The 22,246-nt window shown below is 30.7% G+C and overlaps 1 protein-coding gene across 3 annotated transcripts in view; it reads right to left on the bottom strand.

Moving 5' to 3' along the window:
* Positions 1 to 1,143: 1,143 nt before the first annotated feature.
* The window catches only part of LOC127708650 (protein transport protein Sec24A-like), a 29,394-nt gene continuing 8,291 nt past the window's right edge, over positions 1,144 to 22,246 (bottom strand). For all 3 annotated transcript variants that reach the window (XM_052213706.1, XM_052213708.1, XM_052213707.1), the window contains 18 exons: positions 21,065 to 21,553; positions 20,622 to 20,737; positions 20,095 to 20,197; positions 19,490 to 19,616; positions 18,823 to 18,932; positions 15,906 to 15,972; positions 15,055 to 15,219; positions 14,228 to 14,385; positions 12,661 to 12,762; positions 11,758 to 11,881; positions 10,646 to 10,804; positions 10,121 to 10,294; positions 9,300 to 9,410; positions 8,563 to 8,741; positions 7,160 to 7,297; positions 6,428 to 6,625; positions 5,241 to 5,344; positions 1,144 to 4,834 (listed from right to left, as the gene is read on the bottom strand). In XM_052213706.1, the coding sequence (XP_052069666.1) occupies positions 4,720 to 4,834; positions 5,241 to 5,344; positions 6,428 to 6,625; positions 7,160 to 7,297; positions 8,563 to 8,741; positions 9,300 to 9,410; positions 10,121 to 10,294; positions 10,646 to 10,804; positions 11,758 to 11,881; positions 12,661 to 12,762; positions 14,228 to 14,385; positions 15,055 to 15,219; positions 15,906 to 15,972; positions 18,823 to 18,932; positions 19,490 to 19,616; positions 20,095 to 20,197; positions 20,622 to 20,737; positions 21,065 to 21,553 (2,739 nt within the window). In that variant the 3' untranslated portion in view covers positions 1,144 to 4,719. The remainder of the gene's footprint in view (positions 4,835 to 5,240; positions 5,345 to 6,427; positions 6,626 to 7,159; positions 7,298 to 8,562; positions 8,742 to 9,299; positions 9,411 to 10,120; positions 10,295 to 10,645; positions 10,805 to 11,757; positions 11,882 to 12,660; positions 12,763 to 14,227; positions 14,386 to 15,054; positions 15,220 to 15,905; positions 15,973 to 18,822; positions 18,933 to 19,489; positions 19,617 to 20,094; positions 20,198 to 20,621; positions 20,738 to 21,064; positions 21,554 to 22,246) is intronic.

Raw genomic sequence — 22,246 nt, 5'->3', positions numbered from 1 at the left:
ATGGAACCTTGTGATACAATGTCAGAGAGATCCATACACTTACACACAAGTTATTGTCTTGAAACTAGAAAAATGCTTGTTTTTTGCCCCTTTTTGGCCCCTTATTCCTAAAATTTGGAGGCAATTACCCCCAAAATCAATCCCAGCATTCCCTTTGTGATATGGAACCTTGTGGTACAATGTCAGAGAGATCCATACACTTACACACAAGTTATGTCTGGAAGTTACAAAAATGCTTATTTTTGGCCCCTTTTTCCTTAACTGTGGGTACCATAACCCCCAAAATCAATCCCCACCTTCCTTTTGTGGTATTGAACCTTATGGTAAAATTTCATTGAGATTCATTCACTTAAACTAAATTTAGAGTGCGAAAACTAATGTGTATTCGGACGACGACGCTGGACGACGACGACGACGACGCCGGACGACGACGACGACGACGACGACGACGACGCCAACGTCATACCAATATACGACCACAAAAATTTTTTTGCGGTCGTATAAAAAGCTACAATAGGTCAAAATTAAATAAAGACTTTAACACTTTGAGACATGTGATCTTAGAGGAAAAAGGAATAAAGACAAGGACTTTCATAATGTCCCTAGATCTCGGTGCAGCTTAAGGTGAAGGTGGAAGCAGGTCTAGTAATCGCTCAACTCCACCCATCCGAAAGACAACATAGTCAAAGTTTTCTTGACTTCAGTGTTATATTTATTCTGCAGCTTTATAATGATAAGTTGTAGCCAGTAAGCAGTTTTTTTTATATCTGCCATGTAGCCACTTCCTGTTTGCTGATAGTTTGAAATTTTACAACAATCATTGTACAAGGAAAATTTTTTTTGGCATTAGTGAAAGGGAATGATCAGTTATGCTCCAGTATACATATTACCTCAATCAATTTCATGCGTCGACGCAGGTCAGACCCCGTAATGGTCTTGTTTAAACTAGAAACCACAAGATTGTGGTCTAGTTAGGATCCAATTGGCCCATTAGTTATAGAAGAGAATATTTTTCTAAAGGTAAACAAACAATGATGGTTGTAAGAAAATGGTGGCCAAGTGATGAGAAAAGCTTACATGGCTATTTGGGCAGAGTGAGCTAAAAATGAATGATATATGAATGACAAAAAATCAGAAGATGCATATAATAGGATAATTTATTTTATGAACAGGTATTTTACAACTTTGCATGAAATCTACAATAATTGTTGATAAAACATACCGTAGTACACAATAAAGCACCACATTCACCTTAAATACCTTTCTATCAATCATTCGTCAAAGTATCTGTTTAGTTTATCAACTATACAACAGAAACATCCTTATCAAGTACTCTTAAAATATATTACAATTCTGAAAATCTTTTAAGTGTACATTATAAACAAGAATTTTCTACATGTATTACATGTAACAAATGTGTGCCTGGTTATTAAGTCAACAAAAAAGGGATGAAGAACATTTCAAAATGATTTCATTACAAATGATAATTTTCTAAATAATAGTGTAGAATGATATATTGGGAATAGGAACAGCTTTGTTTGATGTAAAATAAATTAAATTAGCAGACCCAATGAAAATTTTCCCCAATTCATCTAGTGGATTAACCAACTCCTAGAGAAATTTTGAATGATTTATCTCCTGGTGACAAAAACTTGCACAATCCAATTTTACTTGCTATTAAATTGTAAATGTAAGTTTAAAGTGTGCAGAAGGGTAAACAAATACTGTTGATTCATTTAATTTCGTGGGTACCAATTTTAGTGGATTGAGGAAGTTTTGTGGATATTCAACTTGTGCCTTTGTAATAAAAGTTTGCAAAAAAGCCAAAATAAAATTTATAGTTTGTTGAACATTTAAATTCGTGGTCTACCTGTAAAAATTGGGATCCCACAAATAATAATGAATCCACAGTACTCATAATTTTATCAGTTAATCTTGATGTGCTCATGTTCTGTTAAATATCTTTTAATGATAAAACTTTTGTGATAGAAATTAAGCTCCAATATTTTAAGATAATTGTTTAAATCTAGTCTAGATGAACTGAGTTTCAATGAGTAAAATGGATTGTTTAAATCTAGATCAACTGAGTTTCAATGAGTAAAATGGATTGTTTAAATCTAGTCTAGATGAACTGAGTTTCAATGAGTAAAATGGAGTAACACAAGAAGCTTAGAAGTACATAATGATAATGGATGGAAATATTTTCTAACATTATATATTTAACTTGTGTTGCAACAGAAATCAGTCAGGGTAATGTTTAAAAAAAATAAGAAAATTAAATCAGTTCAAATTCATCACTAGACTGGGTTATGCTATTCTGCTGAAAGGAATCCAATCCAGCAAGTTCATTGGAGGATTACTATATCTGATATTTGTCTTCTGGGGGAGAACACTGTATTCTAATTTCATTACAATATATTTATCTCGAATTTTAATATGCAAATGTATACATATATGTTTATATAAAACAACTTTAAAATTCATTGTTTTGAGTTAAATTTTCCAACATTACAATCCTTTAAAAATTAAATAAAATTAGGTATATAATGGTAAATACACTACCATCATATAACAATCACTTTGTATTTTTATTAAATGAAACGCCAGTAAAATATATTTCTTTTCAATTAAATTTCCAGTATAAAGTAGATTTTTTAGCAAACATTGTACTATCTTAAGACAGCTTTCAGAAATTGTCAAATAATATCAAACATTAAGTAGCTGTCACTAATACATCCGACTTTTATACTGATTTAATTAACATAATCAACATTACAGTGCATAACAACAGAATTTTGGGACCTTCAAATTCAGCATTTCTCATGCCAAATCTTAACTGATGTTAAATCTTAGTGACCAACTTGCAAAAATATGGGTCATAAAGGGGGGCTGGTTAAATATACATAAGCTAGCAGATTCAAGATAAATTTTCTAAAAGAGTTACAACCCTATGTAATAATATACTGACTATGACTGTAATAAAAGTATGAGCAATATACAAAGAACACAAAATAATAGTGGAGCTGAGATCACTGAGGAAAAAGTTTTAAATTACAATGTATTCCATGAAAGTAGTTTTAAATTACAAGTATTCCATGAAAGTCGTACAAGTCATGAAAGTGTGTAGTGTGTTGATGTAAAAACTTGACAATCAAATATCATGAGTTATTCTGTTTGAGTTTTGATCATGCATACAAAAACCAAGAAAACACAGATAATTTGAATGTAATGACAAAGGGAAATAATTACAGTACATTTCACAATCAAATTTTCAAAAATGAATAAAAGTCCAAATAATATTTTACCTTCCCTTAATCTTGAACATAAATTCCAAATTTAAAATTTCTCCACAGAGTGAATAAACATTTTCCTAGAGAAAAAAAGGTCCTCCATGTCCTTTGCAAGCTTAACCCATTTATGATGAGTTATTTCCCTTAGTTGGTATTCCTAAAGTTTGTCTTTAAGAAAATATGAAATTTTAACAAGCCCTATCTAATTTGAAGGTCACAGGATGGTACAATAGTAAAATGCCTGAATATACACAATTTCCACAAAACCTGAAACTGAAAGACGATGTACATGCACCACCACCGCCTGGAATACATAGCAAAGCAAGAATATTTTGATGTTCATTAATTGGCTGTCATCAAATTCCATTTGATCTAAATTTCAGTGTTATATATTAAACGCTACTGAAAACTTGATAAAATTTTATTCTTATGCTAAGTAAATCCTGGAGCCTCTAAAAATAGATGGTTAAACATATATTTTGTTTGCCCAATCAAAACTGATCAACACCCACAGGAAATGACATTTTCATTTACTACGAGTCAAGAAAACAGTATGTTGGGTCAGTTATGCATCACAAAAATTATTATAAAACTGGCCTTATCGATAGTGCAAAATGAAAAAAATAATGAACTATTGTAAATATTCCCATGAATTTTTTATAAAAACTTCAAATAGGAATTATATTATCAATAGATACCATTAAATAAGCATAAAAATAAAACAACAACATGAGACAAAACATCAAACTACAACAATCAACAAATGAATAATTGCATCCTTAAATGTTGGCACCAAGATATTTATACACAGTCATGCCAACTTCTGGTTGCAACTTTTATCACATCCTAAGCTATTCATCTTCATCTTGAAAATATATCAATTAATGTATCATATTTTTCAGTTACCAATTCAAGTTTATTCATGACAATTTGTTGACTGATTAAATCTTAATAGTGAAATCTTTCAACATTACACAGACTTTAATAATCTAACATTTTCAAAATAAATTTTAACTCATCTGTTGGACAAAATAAAAGCTATCTGCAACAAATGTTTACAGTTGTTCAACAACAGCATATTTGAAATTCACATATATATGCTGAATAAAATAATGATTTTTGGCTCAACTTCCATTCTGCATTGTTCGATACAATAGAATTAACTTTTTCAAATTTTGTCTCACATTAAATAATAGAATCGCTATGTTTGTTATTTTCAAATTTCACACAACTTCTAATTCTGTGGCAAGCACTTGGGTAATAATACATGAAACTTTTAATCACTTTTCCATTTACCCATCTGAAAATCTTCCATGTCTGAAAATTAACACTGTATGCCTTGTGAGACTGTACTTTCATCTTTAAAATGACATTTCTTTTTATAGAAATATCGCTGTTCAATAAATTAAAAGCACTATTTATCACAAAATCAGCTTTTGACTTGTTTTTGCAAATGCTGTAAAAATTCATAATATGACATTGACGATTCAGTCCGATCTTCAACCATATATTGAAAAAATTCCATACGTAGTTTACTGTCTTCTCTGAAAAATAATAAAAGAAGGTATAATTATTTTTATTTTCATTAATATCTGTTTTTGGTATATAATAAAGTGTCTTATTCACAACATTTTCTTTTTTTTTTAACCCCAAATGTGACCCTTTTAAAATGAGAGGAATATAAAAATAACGAAATACTGTTTTTGGACCCTTTTTAGTCCCATTTTTTACTTGACAGGCAAGGCTTCAAAATTCAAAATTTTCAGTTTTTGGTTATAAACAGTTTTAACTATTTTGTCTATTCCTTACTGTAATATCATTCATAGAAGCTTCTCAGGATGGAATATGTTAGCATGCTATGGATTGACAACTTCAGATTTACAGACACTAATCTCAGAATCACTAAGCACATAAACATCCTTTTAACCATATTTTAAAATGTCTACATACCTTACAACATAAAACGTTGATCCATTTGGTCGATTATCCAATAAATAATTTACAAATGCTCTAACATTTTCTGATGTGGGGTTTTCTAATTCTGGTAAATCAATCTGTAAAAAATTATAATTCAAATCATTTGAAGTATTCACCTCCTTAGGAAGATGGCATACTTATACACTACTTTGTCATAACTACCGTATAGCTGGAAAATTTAGCGTAATATTGACTATGTTTGTGGTTGGCATTTGACTGTGAAATTAATCCTGAGCAAACATTTCACTATCATTTCAACAGCACTTTAAAAGGTTGGGAAACACAAATAATGAACACAGTGATTAATTTATTGTCCCTTCAATGGCTCAAACCACAAACAAATCCCAATGTAAAAATAACCTGATATACAGTATTCTGGGCTTGTAAATACAAACAGATTTTCTTGAACTTAATACTATGGTCTATATACATTAATAAACTTCAATAGAAAATCTTTGTATTCTGTAATTCAAGTCTTTATTTACAGACATAAATTCTTAACTACAAATAAAGTCGATTTGATGATACTGAAAACGGAGAATAAAAAAAAAAAAAAAATTTAAATTTTCAAACATAACAAATTCTTATAAATACATATTATGACAGAATTTATCACTGCAGAGAAAAAATAAAGATTTTCCATTTTGGTCAATAGCAAATTTAGGACAGTAATGCAATTAAACTTAATTGGAGACAATGAACAGACCACATGTGTTTTGTAGATTTGCAAAGAATATGTTTACATTAAAACCTTATTGAGGTAAAAGTCAATTAAATCTAAATAAAAAATAATAATTGAAAGAAAATTTGATGAGATGTATTCTTTTTTTACTGAAACCTCTAATTTGATTCACTTGCATATGTGCAAGCATTGTCCTGAATATGCATGAAATATTAAACAATGGATATTAAGTAACAAATAATCCATCAATATATGTACAGGCAAAATATCTTTGCCTTAACGAAAATCTTGTGTTGTATTACCAATTTAGTAATTATCCAGATTATTACTTGTGTTTGCTTTGAATGTTTTTGTAAGGATAGATTTAGCAGCTAGGAAATATTCTTGCCAGAATTCAGAACTTTGAACTTTGCTGCAATATAATATATATTATTGAATAAGCTTGGATCAACTTAGGATAAACAAAGTGCAGTCCTACCATTCCTTCAGGTATTGACATAAAATTAGGAACATCTAATACGTCTTGACAGAACTGGTCACCAACAGCACTTCCTACATAAAAGTACATATGATCATATGCATCTAGCAGATATACTCCTTGACGGTCAATATTGGCTGAAGACAGATGAAGTCTAATGGTCTGTGGAATCTCTGTATTATTCTTTGCCATTACCGACTGAAAAAAATAGGTAGAAATGTTTAAAAATCAGAGTTTTTTTTTTCCCTTCAAAATTGGAAGTTATTTATTTCACATTATGCAGATCGAAATTGATGAAAGCAATTAATAATTGTCAAAGTTTGATACTTCTGAGTTTTTATTCTAATATCCCTACATAAAAACAACACTTTTCTGAGACATAATGAAGTACATTTTTGTAAGTGTTAATGAATTAGTCTACTCTAACTAACATAAGTAAGCAAACCAAGCTTTTAATGAATTAAATGTACATAAATCTCCATATCACCTTTAAACCATAGTTAAGAACACTTGGTTTATACAGAGGCAATCATATTAACAACAGCAGAATATTCAATGCAATACTTCTGATCAATTGACATAAATTTGGTATTCACTGACTCATTAGTGTACAAACCACATATCACTTTTAACAATATAGCTATGCTCACTTCTACCAAATGATAACTGCTTTATAAATTTCATGTTTGTATTTTAGATATATATTGATGTACATGTTAACTTTATACTTACTGTTTCACCTAGTTTGTGTATAGGATATAAGTGAGGGTAAATACTCTGTATAAGATACTGTATAGGTAAACTTTTACACTGCTGCATGGCAAATACTCTATCATCTAGTCTGGTAGTCGTACCAAATCTAAAGGCAGTCTGAAATGTAAAAAGAGCAAAACTGATAATTGGACTCCTCTGCTTGGATCGTAAAATGCAGTTAAGTGAACTATATTTGAAAATATTTACTGATTATCATTATCAAGTACTACATGAGAGGTTAAGCTACTAAAAAGATTTCAATTTATCTAAGCAATTTGATATGACTAAGTATTAGGGATGTCAACAAGTACTTGAGTATTCGAGTATCACTCGGTAGTACCGAGTATTGAATACCAAAACTATACTCAACTAATCGGTTTCCTGTTAGAATATTGCTGTCTTCTTTATATAAAATATATCTTCTTAGAACCTCTTACGGAAAATTAAATAGGCATCACTGATTAGTCATACTAGTAAATTAAATACATTTAGTTTCGAATGCTTGTGCTAAATTGTCATTTAAAATGCCTCCGAAAATACGTGGGCTATACCTAGGCTTACACTTTAAACAAAACATGTCTTAGCCATTCCGTCACATAGGAACCGTCAGAGCAAATATTTTCGTCTGCAAGACTGTAAATTACAAAGTTGCAAAACCGACTGTCCCCAATAATAGTAATAGTTGACAAGAAAATGTTTCCAAATAAAATAAATTTGTTGCATCCTCTGGTGACCCTCAGTGAATAGTTAAACTTCTAATTCTTACGCCTATGTAAACAAATTTGTTTTCTTAACGATTACCAAATACTATTGTTTGATATGGTTTTTCCTTGTCATAATTTATAAATAGGTATTCATTAAATTATATTGTTTTTTTTACTTAATTAGTACTTGTAGGTAATGAGCTATTAATCATGCTGTGTAATTCCTTGTCCCAGATACTTATGAAGATGGTTTTTCATCCGTTGAACAACAAATCACAGAATGTAAAATACGATTTTTTTGTGTTTCCATGTTGTAGATATATTCCCGAGCGAATTCTCGAGTATTGCTGGATAAAACCAACAAGTACTCAATTAGTAATTGTTCACCGAGTTGACATCCCTACTATGTATACATTGCACAATGATTTTTATGTAACCCTCAAAATATAAATTTTTAAAACTTAATTTTTGTTGCCTGTAATAGAGTATACTTTCTGTGCACTAAAATAAACAAAATATCCAAATTCGTTACTACAAGGTACTATATGTAAAGTCATTTAAAAATACTGACTTGATCAAGAAAATATTTCCCCAAAACAAAACTAATGTAACTCCAAATAAAAAATATTTCCCCACAACAAAACTAATTTAACCCTACACACATATACATTCACTTACAAATTTACACATAGCTGAGATTAACATTGGTAATAATCTAAGAGAGTAACAGATCGGTAAACTGCCTACTCTCTGTGAAGACGGTAATGTACTACCAAAAGCTGATAATGAATCTACAGAAGCATTTAACATGGCTTCTCTGGCATCAGGTAATGAAGCCGTTACACTTCTGTCTGCACCTGTAAAAGGATATGTTCATTTTTTGAAATTTTTGTTTTTACATTCATGTTTACAAATTTTTGTTTTTACATTCTTGTTTACAATTTTTTGTCTTCTCATTCTTGTTTACATTGTTTTTACATTCTTGTTTACAAATTTCACAGATCATAACCAATTAATGATGAAAAGTAAAATAACAAAAATATCGGAAAGTCCCTTATCAAATGGCAAAATCACAAGCTCAAATACATCAAACGAATGGAAAACTACTGTCATATTCTTGACTTGGTACAGGCATTTCCTTATATAGAAAATGGTAGAAAAAGTGATAACACTGATAAACAATTATCCTTTATTTCTCAATAGGTGTTAATATTTCAAAGATAATAAAGTTATAATTGAGAAACCATAGAATTCCAGAGTAAAAAAGTTTGTTTCTTCTTATACAACAATACCTGATAGTTCATTTGAACTGTTAATCCACACTCAATTGCAAACTGTAAGTGTCCTTATTTCTAATTTTCATTACAAATTTTATTGGCAGTTAAATTTTTAATACCTTGTTTTGCCACACTTACCCATTTTTGCCAGTAATCCAATAATTGCTTGTTGATCAGCCCCAGCATAAATATCACTTAACTGATTTGTAACGGGAAGGCACATGGTATGTACACGTATTCTTCTTTCTCCTAAAAGAAAATGTGTTATGAAATTTAAATACTGACTCCAAAGGACTTTTACTACACAACTGACATCAATTATGAATTATTTTTTTATTTTACCCATTTTTCTATTCAATAAATGGAGGGAATGATTGGTCATCAGATATAATTTGATAATACAAATTTAAGAATAACAATGGAAAGCAAATGATAGCAACAGCTCACAATAATTTTTTATATATATCAAATATCAATATCAATCTGACACTTTCCATTTCTATCATACTCTTAACAACTTTTTTTTAAGAAACTCGAACAGAACTAGTGTATTTAATTTTTTATATAATGGGTTCTGCTATATATTCTTGTGTGATTAAAGAGAGTTTAAAGAAAAAGTGCAAGTAATTACTTACTTGTAATACCAACTTTTAAAGAAGAGAGTGAAGTATTCTGAAGCATTTTTTCCATTAGAAATTAATTTTCTACTTTTGTAAAAATAAATCCTTATTTTCACCTTAACAACTATAAGGGTACAGGTCATTGTCTGCAATATTTTTGTTCAAAGTGAAAAATTGTTTGAATTTATGAAATTTTGTTGTTAAATTAAATAAAATTATTTCCTAAAAATTCTTACAAAGGTGTCAAAAATTGTAACAGGAACATAAGAATGTTTACACCCCAAAAGGTGTGGTGTAATAAATATTTCTTGCATCTTTCCTATGGTTCCCATATCATACCTTTACTAGATGTATACAATAAAGCTGCCTGGAAGCATACAACACTATTTTCTGTCAATGAATCTTCTATGGACATCTGCATACCAAACCCTGCATCAGGATTGATGTTGGGTAATGATAGTAAATCTGTTGATCGTACAAAAAAGTTCCCATGGAAAGTATGGATACTCAAACCTAAAATATAAATTGTTTTAATTATTTAATACAACCCAAACTATGGAAAATATTTGACTAGGACATAAAGATAAAGAAAATAAGTATGATATGCCATTTCATTTCAATGTCTTAATACTCATCCCATCCCTGTATTGTCCTTCATATTTTAGTTCTTGTAAAGTTATCTGCAATCTTTAGTAAAAATTTACATTTACTTAGAATATAATCTTCTTCTTGTTTTCTTATATTGTTTAGAATGAGACCATACATTTCAATTTTATAATGAATTTCACCTCTGAGAAACAAAAAATATATTTTACATCTCAAGTTAAAATTTTGTATGTGAATAAGTTCAGATAAAAGATTTACCTTTAGTGCATCTTATTCTCATAACAGCTTCAAAACCAATCTTCCTTGTGAGATATCGTCTTAGATCTGTTTCAAACTTCTCTGTTAATGATGGGTTCTTCACAGAATGGAATGATGGGAAATAGTGTATACAACCACCAGAATACTTTGATATACATGCTGAAAGTAACACACATATGATATACATGCTGAAAGTAACACACATATGATATACATGCTGAAAGTAACACACATATGATATACATGCTGAAAGTAACACACATACGATATACATGCTGAAAGTAACACACATACTATTATAAAATACATTTTTTTTAACCTTTTTTTCTTTTGGACATTGGACATTTGTTTGTCTATATGAACAGTTTTAATGTCAAACCTTTTAAAATTTAGAACTTTACAACGGTTTGTTAATCTCCATGGAAAGGAAGGGAGATGGTTGTATTTGAAGCAACACTTTAGTAAAATACAAGGAAATAATCAAAATGGCCTTTCTAGTCAAGTAAACCTGTTGTTTCTGTCACTTCTTCTTAGATATCAAATCTATCTCAATTTCTATTCTTTTCTATGCATTGTTGTCCATTAAGCAAGTTTTTCATTAAATATTGGTATATTTTCTGTCATCATGATGATTTTCAGTATGGTATTAAGTTGTTTATGCATATTTTTTCCTAGACTATTATTCATGTAACATTTAAATTATCTGAGTGTGCACTTGGTGCACAAATCTTAAGTTTGCTTATTTCATAGGTGAGCATGGATGAAGGCTGTACAGTGATCTATAATTGTTAACTTTTATGCCATTTAATCACTAAAGGAAAGTTGTCTCATTGGCAATCATACCACATCTTCTTATTTTAATTAGGAATTCTTTCTTAGGTAGTGTTTATATACAAACAGACTGTTAAACAGGTTTTTCTGTCATCCTCATGTTACCTGTCCTATGATTTGAATGGCTAATAATGACAAAATTGGTTTTCAGTAAGAAGTAAACAAAGATCACTTAGCAATCAGGCAGACTTAACTTCATATCTTTTTATACCAAATACTTATATAGTAAGAAATACTGTGTCTAGAAATTATCAGGGAAGTACCCCATAATGTTAACTTACAAATAGAACTAATATCTGCATATTGACCATTTAACATAAACAGATCAACGGCTACTTGCTGTGCTGAACAATCTAATGCCAATTTCTTATAAAAATCTGTAGCGGGTCCTAGATTAGTTACATTCTGGAAAACAATAAAACAATTATTAACATAATTATTCTTTATGTTAAGAATATATCAAGTAATAACGAAAAACAAAACCAATATAATAATAAACTAGAACAGTGGGATACCCCAGAGCTTACATGAGACTAATACCACATATTGCAATATTAGAGCAAGTTAATTTGGTTATCTCCCCTTTAACATTCATTAATAGACTTATGATTTATAATTCTACTGGGGTTAGGGTTGCAATTGAATCCAGCAAAGTTAACAAAGACTGTTTTGACTGTTCTATTTATGTTCTTTTCTGGTTTGGTACTATATTCTAATGTACATGACTTCCCTGGGGAAGTTTATTCCAGAGAAAAAGTCATGCATAACAATATTGGTATCATAAATTTAAATGCCATGCAGAACTATTTTTTCCTTCAGTACAGTTGATCTGATGAATAAATGTTAAAGACACCTGAAAATAATTTATTAAAATAATATGTATATAAAAGCATGTGTCATAGTTCATACTAAAAATTAGAAGAATATGTAAATTTGAACCATTTCTTTAATGACCCCATGACTTACCAGGAATATCTAAATTTTATAAAATACATTTGTAAATTTGTTACTATAGTGCATGCCAATATTTATAAAATTTAAATAACACTTATTCAACTGTAGGAAGATTTTTTAATTTCTTACAAATAAAGATTAAAAGCCATTAATTAAATACCTACAAACATTTTTTGAATTTTGTTTGCAAGATGTATAACAATTGTATCTGATCAATGTAGGTTTAATACCTTAGTTGTTCTTTGGTTAGGATCTTCTCTTGACTCCAGCCCACCAGGACCTATGGTAGGCAAAACTGTCTGTACAACTGTTACTCTACCACCTGTTGTATGCTATAATGTAAAACATATATACTAAACATACATATTATTGGTTGAGGCAAACTAAAGTTAGAGAATGGAAACGACAGATTTAGCAATTTTACTATTTATAAAGGGGCATTATTTGATCTGTGTTTTGTAGCAAAAAGCATTGTCTATAAGTTTTATAACATTTGATTGAGGCAAACTGAAGCTAGAGAACGGAAACGAAAAAATTCAGCAATTTATGTGTTTATAAAGGGGCATAACACATGAACGGTAAAAGTGACGCCACCCAATTTCAAACTTGATCTGTGTTTTGTGGTAATAAGTATTGTGTGTAAGTTTCAAAACATTTGGTTGAGGCAAACTAAAGTTAGAGAACAGAAACTAATTTTGGGTACGTTCGGGACGAACGAACAAGGGTAACACTTTATGTCCCCTTCGCCTTAGCGGCGGGGGCATAATTACTGTATAATTAATACTATATGTATATATATTTATATGCTCGGAAATGGGCCCTTTAATTGGATTCAATAAAATATTCTTATTCTTATATAAATGTTAACATATTATGTAAATAACTTTGAAGTATTATTATAAATTCAGAATTTATTATGAGGTTTTTATCATTGTGAATAATACGACTGAGTGAGTATCGCAATAATAAGTACTCACATTCTGAAATGTGACACATATATTTGTAAGCAGCTTTTCCTGTAATCGCAATAATAAATGCACACAATAATTTCTGAATTTACAGTATTAATTCCAAAATTCAATCATTAGTGGTTGGTACATTAATTTCATTTTAAACTACAAAAAGTAATTTAGGGTTGAAATATTAAGTTTATCTAATTTGTTTTGATTTCCTATAATCAGATAAAATAAATGGAGAATGTGTCCATGGGACACAGATGAGGCCCCTGCTTGCATATAACGTTATAAAGGGACATAACTAGAGAATTTTATAAGTAATGCCACCCAAATTTGAACTTGATCTGAGTTTTGTGGTAATAGGCATTTAGTATAAGTTTCATAACATTTGGTTGAGGCAAACAAAAGTTAAAGAACGTTAACTTATTTTGGGACTTACATACAGACAGACAAGAGTAGCACTTAATGCCCCTCCGCTGCGGCCGGGGCATAAAAATTAATAATTTAGCTTATGGACTCCTACTAAGTTACACAAGACCTAAAATTGAAAACCAGACAATATTAGAACAACAATAAGTCAGGTTGAATATCAAAGCATCATGAAAAAGCCATGAAAATGGAGGGACAGTACCACCAAGAGGACAATTTGTGAGAACTGACATGAAGAAAGATATTTTTTCTAAAAAAAAAAAAAAGGATTTGCAACTATTATTTAACCCTGACTCTGATAAATATTTAACTTTACTATCAATGATCACAGCTGTCACAGTTCTTCCTTATATGTTTACATAACAAGATCTAGTCAACAGCTACAATCTTTTCTATATACTAGCACACTTACAATTAATTTATATGCAGCCTGAAGTGCAGCACCTAATGCACTTCCTGTTTCTCTGTTGTGTTCAAAAAGAGTTGGCAGTTGATTTAATAAATCTGATACCATTTCTTTACTCTCTTGTAAATTGACTAGTAAGTTATCAGGACAAGGAAGAAAAACATCTGAAAGTAAAATTAAAACAGGGATACAGTTAAAAAAGTGTGCATCTTAAATTAATTTAATACAATAATAACAAAAATTTACATAGTTGAATTTTGTTGGGTTTTGTGAAGTATTATTGTCCCCATTGTATGCACCATTGGGGACACAGTAAGATTCTTCATCTGACCATCTGTTCTAAACACAGTAAAACTCAGAGACCATTTGCTAGAAAGCTTTCATTATTTGCCATCATATTCTCTTGACCATTTTTTAAGTAGTGTAACATGACAGTTGACCGTGTGACAGAAAGCTTTCAAATTTGTAAGAATTGTTTATCATCATGTATTGATGACCATACCATTGGAGTTATTGAGCTTTGACAATTTTTCTTACTATACTAACAATGACACTTTGGGAGCACAACTCTTTAAATCTGTTGGGTAGAAAGCGTTATTTGTGGAATGGTTTGCTATCATTCCTACTTGACAATGCGTTACCCGTCATTTCTATCTGACAATTTTTGGGAAGATATGGAACATTGACTATTCTTAGCCTATTGTGGCATACTCACACCTGATGATCGTATTTCAAAGATACATAGCAGCAGAGGACATTCAGCTATAGTGCAGCAGTATTGTTTATTTCTATATCAAGCTGTCTGATTTTTACAATATGAGAATTATACATACCATCTACATCAGAAACAATCATCATCTGAGGTTGTGACAAGTTCTCTTCCAAGTTGAAGAAATATAATGCACAATCATAACACAGAAAACCAATTTGTGTCCTAGAATCACTGGGAATCTTATCTAATTCATCTAATAATGTCTGACAAAATGTATTTAAATAACCTGCAATAGAAATGACATTGTAAAAGAAATAGTATCTATTTATCTTTAACCTATCAATTCACCTATAAGAGGTAAACTATACTTTCTAATACTGAAAAATTAAACCATTATGTGAACGATCTTTTGAACCGATTCCTTTAAATCAGTCAAGTTGTGTAACATTGCCTGCATTATAATTTTTTGTTTGTTTTTTTTAGAATAAATCTGGCCGATGGTATTCTCTTTTGAATAATTCCATATTTTGTCATGCCAGGGCAATTTATAGCTTACTATCTGATATATGAATTTTGCTCATTGTTGATGGCTGCAGAGTGCCCTATAGTAGTTTACCTCCCTTTCTTTTGGTCTGCGGTGGATAATTATCTCATTAGCAATCATAACATATATCCTTATTGAACTCTATATAAAATGATCCTTCCTTTTAGTATACCTCTCTAACTTTTCAATCAGAAAGCCTGTCTTCACTTGCCTAAATCTCTTCAGCTACCATTTAAAGTAACTAACAATCATTCATTGTTATTTGTCTTCCATCATTAAACAGGGAAAAAAATTAACCAAGACTCTTCAGTTAGCCCAATGAAAACCCTATTTATAAAGCATTTAAAACAATTGATAAAGACAAACACATCTTTTCTTGTCAATGTATTGTTCTTTTTATATAAATATATTTATGATTAAGAACTCACCAGTTTCTATTGCATTGAAAGACACATCTAGTAAATACAGGTACACTGCTGGTTGGGGTGGACGCAACTACAAATCACAAGAATTTTTTAAATTATATCATTAAAACTCATGCTTTACAGTCGACTCAGGCAAATCGGATACTCAAAATGTCAGCAAAAAATATCCCATTACCCAATATATTGAATGAGACTATAAATGTACATTCATTGAAATTCTTTAATAATAAGTTGACTTAAATCCTGAGATGTTACTAGCCTTGACCGCTTGGAGTGTTTTTTTTTCAGGTACGTCACGGCAATGTTAATGTTCATAAATATCTACCATCCATAGTTTGTGTCTTTATTTGTTTTATAAACGAAGTAATCCATATTTACATTTGTGTGTCGTGAAATCACAGGTAAGCTAATTGGGCTATAAATAGATACAGCATGTCCTCTGTACAATTTCTAAACTGAAATCTTATTTGATTAATCAAATTTATTTGACTATCAATGAATATAAGCATGATTAATAAAATATTTTTGCATTAAGTTCAAGTTTTCTAAAGATTCTATTAATGTTTAGGTCATGGTTCTCGAGGCTTCTTCACATTATGTAAACAAAAGAAAATGCTGTCCATGACATGTGGTCATGCACATGTTACATAATTATACCAGACAAAAGTCAGATTTCTCAGTTCAAAAGGGATTTATATGTATATTGCAATAAATTATTCAGAAGGAGGTACATTCAGTTTAAATTATATTTCTGATTCTGTAAGGACTTAAAGAGTTTTATCAAAATTTTCTTGTATATTTTATAAATAAATTTAAACCATTTGAATTGTAAGGGCATCTAATACACATCACAAAGGAAGACAATGAATAAAGACAACAATTTATTAAGAAATAGTTCCTTTTAGTAAGTAAAAACTAAATTTTCTTCACTGCAAGATTGTAATTACGTAACTTCCGGGTCCCTTTCCTGTCAGAAAAATATTGAAAATATATGATTGTGCATGGTTTTGAACTAATTTTCCTGAATATTCCTATCCTATTTGACAATATATTCTTATATCCAATATTCAATAACACAATACAATTAACATTTAAACATATAGGGAAGGGTTAGGTGTTTTGAAAAAATATTACAATAGCAGATATATTCTTTTAGCCGATATCTGATTAGGTGCAGTCTACTGTACTTTTAAAAATAGATGTAAATAGGCCAAATACAGAAATAGCAATGAAAATAACAATTTTTGATGTTACACATCATTATTTTGCGGAAAATCTAGTGATGAATACTTCTCTAATATAAATAACACAAAATTGAACTGTCATTTTCTAGTTCCTATGATTTCAATAGACATGGGTGATAATAATCTGTTGATGTCATATATAATAAAATGCTCCGCTGGGGCGCAGCTTGATACGACCGCAGAGGTCGAATCCTGAACAGTTGGGGCAAGTATGGACACAACATTCAAGCTTGATACAGCTCTGAATTTGGATTGTAATTAAATATTTGACACAGCATAGGTTTCTGACACAGAATGAATGTGGTCTAAGAACTTAAAAAATTTTAATTTACCTATTCACACCATATCATTATTATTTGCTTTTATATATAAATCAGAAATAACCAATTTAAAATGGAAAATTTTAAAGAAAAAAAAGATCCCCCCCCCAAATTTTGTGAACCCCCTTATGATTCATCACCCCAAAACTCAATAACAGCCTTCCTTTTGTGGTATGGTACCTTGCAGTACAATTTCAGAGAGATCCATACACTTGAACACAAGTTATTGTCTGGAAACTAGAAAAATGCTTGTTATTTGGCCCCTTTTTGGCCCCAAATTCCTAAACGTTTAAGGCAATTACCCCCAAACTCAAACCCAGCTTTCCCTTTGTGATATGGAACCTTGTAGTACAATTTCATAAAGATCCATACACTTACACACAAGTTATTGTCCTGAAACTAGAAAAATGCTTGTTTTTTGCCCCTTAATTCCTAAAATTTTGAGGCAATTACCCCCAAAATCAATCCCAGCCTTCCCTTAGTGGTATGGTACCTTGCAGTACAATTTCAGAGAGATCCATACACTTGAACACAAGTTATTGTCTGGAAACTAGAAAAATGCTTATTTTTGGCCCCTTTTTCCTAAATGTTTTGGGCAATTACCTCCAAACTCAATGCCAGCTTTCCCTTTGTGATATGGAACCTTGTAGTACAATTTCAGAAAGATCCATACACTTACACACAAGTTATTGTCATGAAACTAGAAAAATGCTTGTTTTTTGCCCCTTTTTTGGCCCATAATTCCTAAAATTTTGAGGCAATTACCCCCAAAATCAATCCCAGCATTTCCTTTGTGATATGGAACCTTGTGGTACAATGTCAGAGAGATCCATACACTAACACACAAGTTATGTCTGGAAGTAACAAAAATGCTTATTTTGGCCCCTAATTAACTGTTGGTACCATAACCCCCAAAATCAATCCCAACCTTCCTTTTGTGGTATTGAACCTTATGGTAAAATTTCATAGAGATCCATTCACTTAAACTAAAGTTAGAGTGCGAAAACCAATGTGTCTTCAGAAGACGACGATGACGCCAACGTCATACCAATATACGACCGCAAAATTTGTTTGCGGTTGTATAAAAATAAGAAGATGTGGTATAATTGCCAATGAGACAACTCTCCACCAGAGATCAAATAACATAGATGTTAACAACTATAGATCACTGTAAGGTACAAAGCAGCATATATTACCATATCCTATACTAAACCAACACATTCAGCCAGATCACAAGTGAAAGGTCCACAGTAAGACATGTATCCATAACTGTATTTTACTACAATCTGATTATTATTTAGTACTAACATAGCAGTTAACGGCTAATGAATCTCAGTACCAATGTTATCAACTTACCATATACTCTGAAGGAGCAATGAATTCTATAGTGGCAGACTTTATCTCAGGTCTTCGTTGTGGTTCTCCATATGTCTTAGTCACAGGGTCAAAATTAAACTCTTCTGGCACTAAAAAGTGATTTGTACTTAATATTAAAATAAATATATAGATAATACACAACTATAAATACATTTGATTTCAGAACAATATAATTTTTTTCAATACTATTTGTTTATAAAACATGCCTTTTGGTAAGTTTGTATCATACAATTAACAACTAAATAAAACATTTAACCATAACTATTTTATTCAAAGTCCATTTAAGGTACATGGAAAATTCAAAGACTTCTATCATTAAATCTAATGACTTCTTTAAAAATTAGCAAATTAACTTTTACATGTTCTTTAGACAAATGCATTAAATACTAAATTCATTTTTGTCTTTAGAAAGAGACACAATATTATCTTGGTCTAGATTATTTTTCAAACAGTTTTTTTCATAAACAAGAAAGTACATCTTAAGCTCAGAGTTTCTTGTATACAAAAAATAATTATGTTGTCTCATTTGCTAATTAAACATTTGGTATTGTGATTATATACCGAAGGATCAAAATTAGAAATCACTTAAATGTCAGTTTTCCCCATTCCAAAGCATTGCAATATTTCATGCAAATTAATAACATACATTCATTAACTCTGTAACATAGATTACACTTCCATCGTCGCTGATCCACAAAGTAAACAAAAGGATTGATATATGTCCTACACGATCGACATCGTACTATCACATTAGATTGTATAACAGGAAGTTGCTGAAAATGAAACATACTAATATGTAGTAGTTGTTCAAAACAGATATTCCTAATGGTAAATTTAATTCTTTACATTCAAAGCTATTTTTCTAAAGAAATTTTCTACAAAGTCTAACTGTTCAAACTGTCAAAATATTGTTATCGTGTATATATATATATTTTTTTTTAGATAAAGTTTATATATTTGTACTCTTTGTAATAATCTTAATGGATATAAATTCAGTATGGACACAAATTACTGACTAAGTTTCCAAATTAAAAAAATTTAATGTATTACACATTTTAATAGCATTAAGCTTTGATTGCAAAATAGGTGCGTAGGCAAAAAATTTCTGTACATGAAACATGCTCTTTCCATAAGATTTGTTTTGACAGAGATAGTTTGTTATTCCTGGGTAGATGAATGATGGAAAAATCAAACACAGCTCCTGATTTGGAAGTTAACTTATAATGGTAAAAGATTTAACAGAATACTCACTGATAAGTCTTTGAAAGGATGTATAAGAATGCCCAGAGGTAACCTAGATTTGTTTAAAAGTGACGATGTTTGAGGAATTGAAGTCAATGTACACCTGAGGATACTGGAAAAGAAATTAAAATTTGCATTTAATGTTAACATCCGAAATGTAAATCATAAATTAAGTAGCCAATGATTGACTTAACTTCCTAGATAATATCCTGTGAAGATTTTTATTATATAATCACAGGACGAATTTTCTAATTAACCCATAGAAAAGACCTTTTTAAAAAATTTAAATGTTAAGAAGAACAGTAATCATTACATTGGTAGTTGCATTACTTTTAAAGAGTATTTTTTACATTATGAAACTTAATTTATACATATCTTTAATCCTTTGATGTTATGTGTGAAAACATTCACTTCTAATTTTATTTTCAAACTCTTTGAATTTGACTGTTCTTCATATCTATTCTATAAAGAAATACCTATTTCTCAATCATCATTCTTGTAATGCTTTCTAAATTATATACAGATACATGACTTACTCAGGACTACAGTTGACTTTTTTGAAGTCATTATGCAGTTTTATCTTTGGGTTCTCAATGCCATCAGCTGGTATCAACTGTTTTTCTTGTAATAAATTAACAACTCGTGAATCATTCTGTAAAATGAAATGAAGCATTTGTATTTGTATTTATACTCTCAATCTCATCAGAAAAGAAGGCTCTCATAAACATGTATTCATATCTGTGAAAAATGTAAATGGCACTTTTAAATATTTATTAAGACTTGAAAATTCTACCATAAGGGATCTTCACAAATCATCCTAAACCAGAGAACCTCTCAAGTCATCATGATAGCAATGGATTGTTATCATTAAATCAATACTAAATGTTCAAGCTGGTTATTTGATAGTCAAACATTTGATGGTACGTTCCTTCAATTCATGGACAAAACACAATGTTTAAAATACAATATGTCAACTTACCGTCAAAGACATTCCTCCTATATTAGGTATATTATTGTATTGGCCTGTACCATAGCCATCCCCTTGCTGTTGTGACCCTGGTTGGCCATACATTTGTTGTTGGGGTGGCAATCCTTGACTAGATGGAGGGTATCCTGGCCTAGACTGCATTGTATTTGGACCAGAAGATGTTGGCTGGTATCCAGTTGGTGGTAGAGGTGGTTGACCATACTGTCCACTTGTTGGTGGCATTCCATAATTCTGAGGTCCACTTGGTGGGCCAGGAGGCTGATACATATTATGTGTTGGCCCAGGTTGAGGGCCTTGTGGTTGAACATTGTAGTTTGGAGGTCCAGTTGGTGGACCAGGTTTAAAGTTGGTTGGCCCTGATGGGGGCCCTGTCCCCATACTATAATTCTGAGATGATCCACTTGGTGGACCAGGCCTTTGAGGCATTCCTGTTGGGGGAGGCCCATAAACTGGACTTTTCACATTTGGTGGTGGACCAGGCTGCAAATAACAAAATTGTATAATAACAAGCATTCTGAGAGTATTGCAAGGCAATACATAGTCCCCTACCAGTTAAAAGTTCATTGTACTGGAACAAAATACTAACTTGATCTATAACTTGTCATGGTGTAAACTATATAACAAATATCAAGTCAATATCTTCAAGTATGACGAAAAAAAGTGTGGAAAACTGATTATTTAAGTGAATTTTCCAAGTCCAAGGACCATAACTCTGCACAAAATCATCAGACCGGAACAAAATTCGAACTTGATTTGATAAAACTATACACCAATTATCAAATCAATATCCTCAAGCATGACGAAAAAAGTGCGGAAAACTGATTTGCCAGACTGACGGATGGACAGACAGAGTGCAAACCTAAAGTCCCCTTCGACTTCGTCGGTAGGGGATATAATAATATGTTGACTTTAATATGAATTTCTGTTAGGTCAAATTACTATTGTTTTAAAAACTTTTTTGTGTATTTAAGGTATTAGGTTTTTCTATTTATGATCGCATATAAGCAATTAATTGCATTATATAAAATAAAATAATTATCCAATTTACAATGCTTAAAATTCAACAACTGTTAAAAATATATCTACTTAATATCATTGATTCATAATCTTTGAAAAGGGGGAACAATGTTCTGTTCTTAATAAAAATTCTATTTATACACAACTGTAAAAAAA

The sequence above is a fragment of the Mytilus californianus genome, unplaced genomic scaffold (genome assembly GCF_021869535.1).
Source record: "Mytilus californianus isolate M0D057914Y unplaced genomic scaffold, xbMytCali1.0.p SCAF_7, whole genome shotgun sequence".
NCBI lineage: Eukaryota > Metazoa > Mollusca > Bivalvia > Mytilida > Mytilidae > Mytilus > Mytilus californianus.
The sequence above is the reverse complement of the archived record's forward strand: the minus strand, read 5'-3'. Positions and strand labels throughout refer to the sequence as shown.